Below are 13,371 nucleotides of genomic sequence, written 5' to 3'. Positions count from 1 at the left end.
ACCCCATCTTAGAAAGCTGTCGGCCTCGCTACCCACCATCACTGGAGGAAGTATATAATCTCTCCCCCACCAGCGCTGGTGGGAGCATGTAATCTCTCCCCCACCAGCGCTGGTGGGAGCATGTAATCTCTCCCCCACCAGCGCTGGGGAGAGCATGTAATCTCTCCCCCACCAGCGCTGGGGAGAGCATGTAATCTCTCCCCCACCAGCGCTGGGGAGCATATAATCTCTCCCCCACCAGCGCTGGGGAGAGCATGTAATCTCTCCCCCACCAGCGCTGGGGAGAGCATGTAATCTCTCCCCCACCAGCGCTGGTGGGAGCATGTAATCTTTCCCCCACCAGCGCTGGGGAGAGCATATAATCTCTCCCCCACCAGCGCTGGGGAGAACATGTAATCTCTCCCCCACCAGCGCTGGGGAGAGCATGTAATCTCTTCCCCACCAGCGCTGGGGAGAGCATGTAATCTCTCCCCCACCAGCGTTGAGGAGAACATGTAATCTCTCCCCCACCAGCGCTGGGGAGAGCATGTAATCTCTTCCCCACCAGCGCTGGGGAGAGCATGTAATCTCTCCCCCACCAGCGCTGAGGAGAACATGTAATCTCTCCCCCACCAGCGCTGGGGAGAGCATGTAATCTCTCCCCCACCAGCGCTGGGGAGAGCATGTAATCTCTCCCCCACCAGCGCTGGGGAGAGCATGTAATCTCTTCCCCACCAGCGCTGGGGAGAGCATGTAATCTCTCCCCCACCAGCGCTGAGAACATGTAATCTCTCCCCCACCAGCGCTGGGGAGAGCATGTAATCTCTCCCCCACCAGCGCTGGGGAGAGCATGTAATCTCTCCCCCACCAGCGCTGGGGAGAGCATGTAATCTCTCCCCCACCAGCGCTGGGGAGAGCATGTAATCTCTCCCCCACCAGCGCTGGGGAGAGCATGTAATCTCTCCCCCACCAGCGCTGGGGAGAGCATGTAATCTCTCCCCCACCAGCGCTGGGGAGCATATAATCTCTCCCTCATTTTAATGCGCCTCTGGGCACAAGGGAATCCAGGGTTCGAACTTTCGTAATTATAATCAACTGTAACAAATGACCTCATTCTCTTTGACTGCTACACTGTGATGATTGATCATACCTGACCTCACTCTCTGTGACTGAACAGGACAAGAATCTCTCGAACACTCTACCAAATGAAGACTTTCCACGTATATACATTAAATGACTTTCCTCGGTGTTTTGAAATCAAGATACAATTTCTATGTCATCATTTTATCATAGTAAATGGAGTATCCGGCAGTGCCCGGGTCGACCCCAAAAAGCACGCACCATTCCCATTCCCATTCCCCCAACACTGCACGCACCATTGTTATTCCCAGAATGTAAATCTGCATTCAGCAAATGTGTTCTGCATTTCAGTACAGGTATTTTAATGATTTGATGCCAAGGGCTGGCGGTGAAAATCTATGGACCCAACGGTCACCATTTCATCTTGACCGACTTCACGAGGGTTGCTATAGGAGCAGACACCCCCTTAAAGGGGGGGCAATGGGGGGCCAATCCCAGCCCACCTATGAAAGTCTCTTAATATTTATCTAGCCCGACGCGTCTGATCTCCAATTATGGATATATAACACTGTTTTATAGATATAGATAAGGTCAAGAAACATGAATTTTTGAATAGTTGTGTGTAGAAAGTGAAGGATTGTGAGAAGTATTTAAACATGAAGTATCTTCGTAAGAAGTCTCTTCGTAGCACAACAAATGTAATGAATTACATAATACACACCAAAAACCGCAGCAGCGAGAGGTGGGACGAGCCAATGTATGAGGGATTCCAACTTAGCAAGTTAGAAGCTAACCTACTCTGCTATCCTACCTAAGCTATCCTACTCTGATCATACTTAACGTATATATTTAGAGACAACATGAGAATAAAATACGTTGTTAATAAGCAGGATGCTCAGAAAAGCCAGTACCGATATTTATAAATGTACTAAAGAAAATTCAGTTTAAAATATAGAAATTGTAGTTTAATGAAAAGCTTGAAACCTTGACTCTTCAATGAGTCGTTTGTGATCAGTGATTACCTTGCTCCAGTAACTCAAGTTTCCCCTCTTATAAGCAATCCACCCATCGCTCCCTCCTCACAACCCAGTGCAATTCTTCGTATTAGTTCCTGTGATTCAAGAACTATCTTAAGAACAGACACCCAGGCCACGCATCTGAAAATTAACTTACGACGTTTCGGTCCGTGTTGGACCATTATTAAGCCGAGTGGTCCTGGACGGCTCGAAACGTCGGCACTTCCTTTATTTTCAGATGTGTGGGCTGGGGTGTCTTATTTTCAACCAAGTTATTGTGACTTGCTGTCTGCATAGCTCTGAATAACCCGTAAGACCAGAGACATATGATACTGAATGCCAACCCCGCACCTTCACATATCCACACCCAGTTTGAAACACTGCCCGCATTCGAACCCTGGAGCGGTCTTGAACGACTGGGCGCCGATTCTCCACCTTTCGTCCCTTTTTCACCCAGCTGTGATTGTGGACCTGGTTGTAAATTGATTAGTAGGCTCTGTTCTAGAATAAACCAGTAGGGTAAGGCATAACTTTAGCGGAGGGGAGGTGAACTCTGACCTTGCTAACAGTCTGAAATCTTCTGCTTCTATGTAAAAATAAGTGTCATAAACGGTGCCATAATATGCTCCAGACATCAATGGCAGGGTATGCTCCGAGTACCAGAGTAGTCAGTCGACTGTTGTGGGTTGCACCCTGGGTGGAGTCAGTCATTAGGGTGACCTTGGCAAATCTGTTCCAGGCTTCCTGTCCCAGACAGCGGGACAACATCACGGCAACACTTGTAAGTCACTCTTGCGTATAATCACGTGTCTATATTAAAGGTATCATACCGCAGACTGGAGTGATGATAGTAACCAATGGTAGCGCGGCCGCTTACACAACCACTGGAACAACCTATCATCAAGTCTGACTTCTACTAGTTTTTGCTGTTCCTCAGAAATGGTCATAAATGTGTGTCGTTTGTTTGATGAGGAATGGCGGTCATTGTCAGACCAGGACCCCCCCCCCCCATCCCCTAAGACACCCGTGCCAGGCCTGGCCCCTCCCCTAAAACACCCGTGCCAGGCCTGGCCCCTCCCCTAAAACACCCGTGCCAGGCCTGGCCCCTCCCCTAAGACACCCGTGCCAGGCCTGGCCCCTCCCCTAAAACACCCGTGCCAGGCCTGGCCCCTCCCCTAAGACACCCGTGCCAGGCCTGGCCCCTCCCCTAAGACACCCGTGCCAGGCCTGGCCCCTCCCCTAAGACACCCGTGCCAGGCCTGGCCCCTCCCCTAAAACACCCGTGCCAGGCCTGGCCCTTCCCCTAAGACACCCGTGCCAGGCCTGGCCCCTCCCCTAAGACACCCGTGCCAGGCCTGGCCCCTCCCCTAAGACATCCGTGCCAGGCCTGGCCCCTCCCCTAAGACACCCGTGCCAGGCCTGGCCCCTCCCCTAAAACACCCGTGCCAGGCCTGGCCCCTCCCCTAAGACACCCGTGCCAGGCCTGGCCCCTCCCCTAAGACACCCGTGCCAGGCCTGGCCCCTCCCCTAAGACATCCGTACCAGGCCTGGCCCCTCCCCTAAGACACCCGTGCCAGTCCTGGCCCCTCCCCTAAGACGACCGTGCCAGGCCTGGGCACTCCCCTAAGACACCCGTGCCAGTCCTGGCCCCTCCCCTAAGACGACCGTGCCAGGCCTGGACCCACCACTAAGACACCCGTGCCAGTCCTGGCCCCTCCCCTAAGACACCCGTGCCAGGCCTGGCCCCTCCCCTAAGACACCCGTGCCAGGCCTGGCCCCTCCCCTAAGACACCCGTGCCAGTCCTGGCCCCTCCCCTAAGACACCCGTGCCAGGCCTGGCCCCTCCCCTAAGACGACCGTGCCAGGCCTGGACCCACCACTAAGACACCCGTGCCAGGTCTGGCCCCTCCCCTAAGACACCCGTGCCAAGTCTGGCCCCTCCCCTAAGACACCCGTGCCAGGCCTGGCCCCTCCCAGATGGCCTTCAGACTAGGTATAACTTTTACCTTGTTGCGTCTCTCTATATAAATATCGAAGTATGTGGTTCGGATATCAGACCACAGCTAGCATTTATCCTGAGATGAGCAGCCCTTAGCCAGTCAACATGAAAGTGGTAAGCTTCTTCAATTTACTACTTGTTAATGAGATCATTTATACCACTGTTAAAACATGTGTAATTTGATTTAGAAAGTGTTTGAATGACTGGGTAGGCTGGTATTCTGATGTAATAAGATATGTCTCCAATACAAACACGTTCCCTAGAATTAATACAAAGCAAATTGAGGTCAACAATATCGGGGTCATTCTACAGTGTGAGAGAAGGAACACTGTATACAGCTGTGTGTCTAGGACAGTGGTTCTCAATTGTGGTCACCCCGGTGCTCTCTCGTGTGTATATGGTCCAAGGTGGTTCTAGTGTGTGTGTATATATTTCTTGGTGGCTCTAGTGTGTGTCTATATATTTCCAGATGGCTCTAGTGTGTGTGTATATATTTCCTGGCGGCTCTAGTGTGTGTCTATATATTTCCAGATGGCTCTAGTGTGTGTGTATATATTTCCTGGCGGCTCTAGTGTGTGTCTATATATTTCCAGATGGCTCTAGTGTGTGTGTATATATTTCCTGGTGGCTCAAGTGTGTGTGTATATATTTCCAGGTGGCTCAAGTGTGTGTGTATATATTTCCAGGTGGCTCAAGTGTGTGTGTATATATTTCCTGGTGGCTCAAGTGTGTGTGTATATATTTCCAGGTGGCTCAAGTGTGTGTGTATATATTTCCTGGTGGCTCAAGTGTGTGTGTATATATTTCCTGGTGGCTCAAGTGTGTGTGTATATATTTCCAGGTGGCTCAAGTGTGTGTGTATATATTTCCTGGTGGCTCAAGTGTGTGTGTATATATTTCCAGGTGGCTCAAGTGTGTGTGTATATATTTCCTGGTGGCTCAAGTGTGTGTGTATATATTTCCAGGTGGCTCAAGTGTGTGTGTATATATTTCCAGGTGGCTCAAGTGTGTGTGTATATATTTCCTGGTGGCTCAAGTGTGTGTGTATATATTTCCAGGTGGCTCAAGTGTGTGTGTATATATTTCCTGGTGGCTCAAGTGTGTGTGTATATATTTCCTGGTGGCTCAAGTGTGTGTGTATATATTTCCAGGTGGCTCAAGTGTGTGTGTATATATTTCCTGGTGGCTCAAGTGTGTGTGTATATATTTCCAGGTGGCTCAAGTGTGTGTGTATATATTTCCTGGTGGCTCAAGTGTGTGTGTATATATTTCCAGGTGGCTCAAGTGTGTGTGTATATATTTCCAGGTGGCTCAAGTGTGTGTGTATATATTTCCTGGTGGCTCAAGTGTGTGTGTATATATTTCCAGGTGGCTCAAGTGTGTGTGTATATATTTCCTGGTGGCTCTAGTGTGTGTGTATATATTTCCTGGTGGCTCAAGTGTGTGTGTATATATTTCCTGGTGGCTCAAGTGTGTGTGTATATATTTCCAGGTGGCTCAAGTGTGTGTGTATATATTTCCTGGTGGCTCAAGTGTGTGTGTATATATTTCCAGGTGGCTCAAGTGTGTGTATATATATTTCCTGGTGGCTCAAGTGTGTGTGTATATATTTCCAGGTGGCTCTAGTGTGTGTGTATATATTTCCTGGTGGCTCAAGTGTGTATGTATATATTTCCAGGTGGCTCTAGTGTGTGTGTATATATTTCCAGGTGGCTCAAGTGTGTGTGTATATATTTCCAGGTGGCTCAAGTGTGTGTGTATATATTTCCAGGTGGCTGAAGTGTGTATGTATATATTTCCAGGTGGCTCTAGTGTGTGTGTATATATTTCCAGGTGGCTCAAGTGTGTGTGTATATATTTCCAGGTGGCTCAAGTGTGTATGTATATATTTCCTGGTGGCTCTAGTGTGTGTGTATATATTTCCAGGTGGCTCAAGTGTGTGTGTATATATTTCCAGGTGGCTCAAGTGTGTATGTATATATTTCCAGGTGGCTCAAGTGTGTGTGTATATATTTCCTGGTGGCTCAAGTGTGTGTGTATATATTTCCTGGTGGCTCAAGTGTGTGTGTATATATTTCCTGGTGGCTCAAGTGTGTGTGTATATATTTCCTGGTGGTTCTGGTGTGTGTATATATTTCCAAGTGCTCTAGTATATATAATCCAAGATGGTTCCACTGAATAAATATTCCAAGATGGCCCTAGTGTGTATAAATATATATATTCCATTTGTATATATTCTAAGATAGTTCTAGTGTACATATGTTCCAAGGTAACTAACATTAGGCTACATTTATACTGGGTACAGGGTGCAGGTGGTACAATCTTTAGACCAGAGCTTTCAAGGGATTTCTGGAACCTCTTGTTGTGGAGACATGTTCCCAGTGCATGTCAGGTGAGGAATGATTACTGATGGAGTGATGTTCTTGAGAGTGATAGTCTGAGGGGGAGCTGCCAGCTGGGCTCAACGTCTCAACACACCAGAAGAAATATGGAGCACAGTGGTAGGCCTATTGGCAGAACATGACTGGGAACCCTCATTTATGCCTCATCATATCTAGTCCTATTCATATAAGTCATCAGCGAATCAACAACAAGCATTACTGTCCTACCTTTCTCTGTGGCGACGTCCACGTTTGGTACCTTTCCGTCCCAGCTGAAATTCAGCTGGAAATCTGAGAAGGGTTACTGTCTTAATCACTGTTTCTAGTTTCTCTTAGTTGATCTTTAGATCCTCTTTATGTCCACAAATATCCAGCTCTCCTGGTGAATATCCTCGTGTCGCTGTTGTTTACCTCGCCGCCTCACATACTTTTCTAACACTTAACACTCTTGTAAGGCACTTCACTTGCTCTCTCAGCCTGCCAGTTTGACCTAACCACTACTATAGAGAGCTTGTAGTGTGCTTGAGGCGAGGTCCACCACGTGTGTCGCCGTTATTAGGAAATAATCAGCTAGCGAGAGACAGCCACGTTGAGAGCCACGTGTACCTGACCAGACACGCCGACGCCCTGGTCGCGTTCATATGTGCTCTACATTTAAAAAAATCTATTTTCTAACATATGTATTGTATTTTGTGTATACTTAGGTTCAGTGTAGGTTTGGCTTGGTGTCTTGGTTCTGCTGGATTTTGCACTTAGTGGGTGAAACATTGAGAAAGGTGTAATTTGAAGATTTAAAGTGAAGAAAAAGTTCGAACGTCATGAGTTGTGTCATGTGTAAAGTGTTTACATATCAGTTTACAAACAGGAAGTTTGGCAGGGTGATTAAGGAGCATATGGTCGTGGTTTACAAGGACGGGCTGGACGTCTCGTGTTGCAGATGCCGTCTTCCGGTTGTTAATGAAGTTGGGTCCGGTGGGGAACCTTGAGAACGCTTTTTTTACCATAACCAATCCATTACCAGGCTACAGCCCCTCCTCATTAACAGTGATCAAATGCTCGTTACTTTTGCCACGAAACGCCGTTTATTAATTAAAATGTTTTTACACATGATTCACAACTGATGACGTTTGAACTTTCCATTAACAGTGCGCTTCACTCTCTTCATGTGTTCGAATCGGTTTTTCATAAAAACCAAAACACGTAACTTCACTATTCCTAACTGTTTACACAATAATAATATACATAATTTATAATTTATATTTGAGAAAGTATAGTTTTTGGTTACACAGTTCAAGTACGTTTATTGAGACAATAAAATACACAGTATGTTAAAATGGACGAAAGATTGGTAAATGCAGTTTAATTATAAAAATTGTGTGGTTCTGAACCTTGGTAACGATAACAGTTATCAGATATATACTTGTATATGTTGACATTAACAAATCTGAATGTGAAAAAGTTGTAGGTGTCATGATTGTTAGGGATATTAAGGTAGAAAATATATGTATAAATTTTCGAAATAACACAAATAAGATACTAGGATTCACATCTAAAGATACTAGGATTCACATCTAAGGATACTAGGATTCACATCTAAAGATACTAGGATTCACATCTAAAGATACTAGTATTCACATCTAAAGATACTAGGATTCACATCTAAAGATACTAGGATTCACATCTAAAGATACTAGGATTCACATCTAAAGATACTAGGATTCACATCTAAAGATACTAGGATTCACATCTAAAGATACTAGGATTCACATCTAAAGATACTAGGATTCACATCTAAAGTTACTAGGATTCACATCTAAAGATACTAGGATTCACATTTTAGAAGTGCTATCAATTAGTCATTTAATGTGTTTTTTCAAAATTATCTTGCTTTTGCTAGTCCTCATTTAGATCATACAGTTCAATTTGGGTCACTGTATTATACAAGAGATATCAATTCACCTGAATAATTACAGAAACAATTAGTGATTGTCTCCAAATCAATAAACAATTCCTAACGTTCGGCATTATGTTTATTGTTTGCGATGTGTGTCTATATATGTATGAACACGTTGTACTGAACGGGGTGAGAATAGCTTGAGCTACCTCATCCCTTTGTGTGTATTTTACCTCAATAAACTTATTTCAATTTCAATTCCATTACAGTCGTGGGTGACTGCTGTCTGGTGCGCCATGTTGGGCTTGGCCCTGTCCAGCCCCGTACCTCAGCCAGACCCTCAAGGATTCTTCCCTGGCCAAGGATTCTTCCCTGGACGAGGCTGTCGAACTCGACGTCGTTGTAACTTTCGTAGTGGCTTTGGAGATGGCTTCGGTAATACCTTCGGTGGGTTTGAAGATTATCTCTTTGGAATTGGTTTTGGCGGTCCTGGCTTTGGTATATTTGACCAGGGCTTACGACGGCCCTTTGGTACTGGTCTGGGACGGCCCTTTGCTGATGTCGGTGCTGGACGACGTGGAACTGGTGTAGGTTTGGGTGTTGGGCAACGTGGTAGGCCTACTGGTGCGAGTCGACCTTTTGCTAATGGTGTGGGTCTCAATCTTGGGCAACGAGGTAGGCCCACTATTGTGGGACGACCAGGTGCAGGACGACCAGGTGTTGGTGTGGGACGACCAGGTGTTGGTGTGGGACGACCAGGTGCTAGTCATGGACGACCAGGTGCTGGTGTGGGACGACCAAGTGCAAGTGTGGGACGACCAAGTGCAAGTGTGGGAGTCGGAGGTCGTGGCGGAGGTGGTGCGGGCATTGGTGGTGGCGGAGGTCACCGTGGCTAGTGTGCTAGGCTTCCCACCATTGGTACTACATTGTTTCAGAAAATGGAACACACGCCTAATTGTTATTTATATTTATTTAATACTTTTAAGGGCGTTTTTGTAATAAAACCGAGCTAAATCCTTGAAGTTTAATTATACCATAATAACTATTATCAAAAGATTTAACAAGCTTGAAGTGCACTTTCCTCTGACGCTGCTGGTATTATAGATATCTAGCATAGGCTCACCTGGCTTACTAGAGAAGGTACAAATTGCATAGTAGGTTATGAATAAAATAAATATTTTTCAAGCCATTGTACCGGCACAAGACAGTTAAGTGAAATTTAGCAATACTGTAATGTTTACTAACAATTTATTATTTATCCTGATCAAATATTGGCCTTTACTGTAGTCCTATGTACTTCCAGAATTACAAAGCTCCAACGAATTTTATATATTTTTAAATCTGAAATGACTGGAATTTTGTTGATGACCAAAGGATTTTAGCAATGAAATGCGCAATATGGTAGTTGCGCGTTAGATTGTAACTAGTATCTATGATCTTCGTTTCTATGATACCCGAGATATATTCTGCTGTAATCCACAAGTTAGGAGTAAGCATTAGCTAGTGAATCAATATTCACAACATTTCATTGTGTTCAGGTTCAGTGTTTCCAAGGTAAGAGTATTGTAGATGGTGGCTCACGACAACTGTTGGATCGGACGTGATAAATGTCCAGTTGAGTCGGGTCCGAGCGCTGTGTCCTGAGGCAGAGCGGGTCATGGCCGCCCACGAAGGCCGGAGAGCTGCTCTACAGCCATGTTCAACCTTCCTGACGTAGACGCAGGTCAGGCTTCCTGGCTAGAGGAGGCTACATATTTACTATGACTCGTACTATAAGTGTAGGGAAATGGTGGACTAACTACTATTCCCAGTCAACACTCCTAGGCTTGTCACAACCTGGATCTCTGATACTCGGGTAAACACTGCTAGACTATATATATTAAAATGATCAGTTGATGTTTTCATTAGGCCAAAATGCGTTATCCATTACACTTAATAAATCTCTCTCTACTCTTGGAAGCTTCTAATATAAGTAGAAGTGCCACGTCCAAGAGGACACATTACACCACAGTACAGACTAGGCTGGCTCAAGGCAGCGCCGCCCGACCTAAAAGGTCACCCGCACCCCCAAGTCTACTTTCAGGTTGCTCTGAAATATTAAAATATCATTATTGAGAATGTAATAATTTTTCTGTCAGTTGAATTCACTTGTTTGTAATCACAGTTTGTCTCAGTCCCTCGTATACAGGTTATATATAAACTGTTAGTTTAGTTAATATAAATGCCTAATCGCGCTCGTTTAAGAGGATGTGTTAATCTTTTGTTTGCAAATATTATCATACATGCAAATGGGTTAATTTTTTGTTTTAGTCCTGGAGTCACTTCATGGACGTTGGCAATCTTGTTAGTGAAACTGACTTTTTTTATATATATACAAGAGTGCTTACATTCTTGTACAGCCACTAGGACGGATGCCATTTCGGGTAAGTCCTTAATCCTAATTTTCACACACACATCCACAGGAAGCAGCCCATGGCAGCTGTCTAACTCCCAGGTACCTATCTTCTGCTAGGTGAACAGGGGTATTAGTGTGAAAGAAACTGCCCATTTGTTTCCGCCTCCGCCGGGGATCGAACCCGGACCCCTTAGGACTATGAACCCCGAGCGCTGTCCACACATGGACAGTCAGTTTGGCCTGACGAGCCAAACTGACTCCGTCGCCGCCATGGCCACAATGTCCCGGGGGGGGGGGGAGGGGAGGGGCAATATTCTATGGCATTACATTCAAGATTCTCCGGTGTAATAATAAGACTCGTCTACCATTACCTCCTCCATATTGGCTGTTAGACCATGACATATCTGGCCTCCACGCTATCTCGCTACGTGTCATTCATAGCAGCAACATGCTCTCATAACCCCTGGTCGATGTTTTTTCTGATAACATCAACATGCCATGTTGTGTCATGACCACATGTAACTGAAACTTTCACGAACTTGAATTATATGCCGCAGTGGCAAGTTTTTCTATGACACCAAGAACAGTGACTTCTAAGCGGCTGACCTCGGATTCTCGATTGGCTTTTGTTAGACTGTTCTCTTAAGGCCTATGAACTTGGAGGGTTAATAACGCCACCACAATCGCTTACTGACCAGTAAGTGTCTGAGGATTTCAACGCCAGAGAGGTACTGATCAGGCCATTTATCAGCTGGCCTGAGGGCTGAGTGGACAGCGCTCGGGGTTCGTAGTCGTTAGGGTTCGGATTTGATCCCCGGCGAAGGATGAAACAAATGGGCAGAGTTTCTTTCACACTGATGCTCCTGTTCATCTAGCAGAAAATAGGTACCTGGGAGTTAGACAGCTGCTATGAGCTGCTTCCTGGGAATGTGTGTGTGTGAAAATTAGGATTAAGGACTTGCCCGAAACGCTATGCGTGCAACCCGTCCTCTTAAAAATAACGTCACTTTTGGCTCGTATGCGCGATATGGCTAAATTTGGACGTAATTTGAAATGAAATCGACTCACAAAAGTGACATTCTGTTCCGTTTTCTATTTGAGTCGTCCGGCGTACGCGCAGAGGTTATAAGAGGACTCTTTAAATTCACGTTTTTCATATCGTTTTGAAACTTTATGAGAATTTCCTGCCCACCTAACCTATCAGAGGACCCTTAACTTACTGTTGTTGAAAACAAAAATCCCAAATTTATTTTAATTTTTTTTTCATTTTCAAATTACGTCCAAATTCGGCCATACGGGCAAACGGCCAAAAGCGACGTTCTTTTTAAGAGGACAGGTTGTTAAATAGAATGTAAGAACTCTTGCATGTGTATATATACACACACACATTTACTATCAATAACCTGAAAGGTTAGAACACGTCACCAATTTTCAAAACATAAAATATCCATCTGCTCCAAGTCATTTAAGCTTAAAAATTAATACTTATTCCAGGAGCCTTTCAATGGTTTCATCAACATCCTAGGCTATGATGCATAACCAGACTGACCAAGTTGACCAATGCAGGCTTGCAAGAGCGGGGCATGTGGTCTTATATAGCCTTTAATGACGTAGGGACAAAGTCTTGTCTTGAGTCTTAACATCTGTGTCAAGGAGATTCTCAACTTGATCTTTTGTAAAGTTATACTAGCAAGGGAAGGAAGCACGAGGAGAAAGGTCTGGGCTCAGTAGCTTCCATCCTGCGTCTAATGTGAGATGTAAGGTCGACCTTAACCATGGTACAGCACGTCTTTCACTCATTACCCAGTAATCACCCCTGTAATTATTGCGTGTTGTGCCTCGGCAGTAACCACGATCTTCCTCTCAGGTGCCTCGTTTGGTCGATGATTGATAAAGACTAAGCCGCCCAAAAGGTGGCACGGGCATGAATAGCCCGTAATCGTTTGGTCTATAGGTGCCTGGTTTTATGAGCGTTTGTTGCTAATGGAAGCACCTCGTCCGGTCTATAGTCACAATAAAGGACCACTATTTGTGGGGTAGAAATAGCCTAAGCTACTCTATCCCTTTGAGATGTAATTCTTTCTTGTCTCAATAAATACTCTTGAAGGACCACTGTGGTTCTGTAGAATTACCTCCCGGTAATTTTTTTTACCTCTTGGTACTCACCTACTTGTGCTTGCGGGGGTTGAGCTCTGGCTCTTTGGTCCCGGCCTTAGTGTGCGTGTGTCTATGTGATGAGTGTATTGTGCACAAAAGCTAGTGGTGTGTGTCTGTGTACTCACCTAGTTGTGTTTGCGGGGGTTGAGCTCTGGCTCTTTGGTCCCGCCTCTCAACCGTCAATCAACAGGTGTACAGATTCATGAGCCTATCGGGCTCTGTCATATCTACACTTGAAACTGTGTATGGAGTCAGCCTCCACCACATCACTTCCTAATGCATTCCATTTGTCAACCACTCTGACACTAAAAAAGTTCTTTCTAATATCTCTGTGGCTCATTTGGGCACTCAGTTTCCACCTGTGTCCCCTTGTGCGTGTTCCCCTTGTGTTAAATAGACTGTCTTTATCACATGAGGAATAAGTATTATCACATGTGTGATGAGGCACAAGAGCTAGGCAGCAAGTCAAA

General features: G+C 45.5%; 2 protein-coding genes across 2 annotated transcripts in view; one reads left to right on the top strand and one right to left on the bottom strand.

Annotated features, from left to right (window-relative positions):
• LOC123766722 (carbohydrate sulfotransferase 10) overlaps positions 1-7,057 on the bottom strand; it is an 83,950-nt gene extending 76,893 nt beyond the window's left edge. Inside the window, exon 1 of the mRNA XM_069307646.1 lies at positions 6,684-7,057. The gene's annotated coding sequence lies outside the window, so the exon portion shown is untranslated. The remainder of the gene's footprint in view (positions 1-6,683) is intronic.
• LOC123766728 (translation initiation factor IF-2) lies at positions 4,079-9,365 on the top strand. The gene is made up of 2 exons (XM_045756030.2): positions 4,079-4,188; positions 8,619-9,365. Exons 1-2 carry the CDS (start codon positions 4,180-4,182, stop codon positions 9,243-9,245), a joined length of 636 nt encoding a protein of 211 aa, XP_045611986.2. The 5' UTR covers positions 4,079-4,179; the 3' UTR covers positions 9,246-9,365.
• Positions 9,366-13,371: the final 4,006 nt, after the last annotated feature.

Source organism: Procambarus clarkii, chromosome 60, assembly GCF_040958095.1.
Source record: "Procambarus clarkii isolate CNS0578487 chromosome 60, FALCON_Pclarkii_2.0, whole genome shotgun sequence".
In the NCBI taxonomy this organism is placed as follows: domain Eukaryota; kingdom Metazoa; phylum Arthropoda; class Malacostraca; order Decapoda; family Cambaridae; genus Procambarus; species Procambarus clarkii.
Note: the sequence above shows the minus strand (reverse complement) of the source record. Positions and strands in the feature narration are given on the sequence as shown.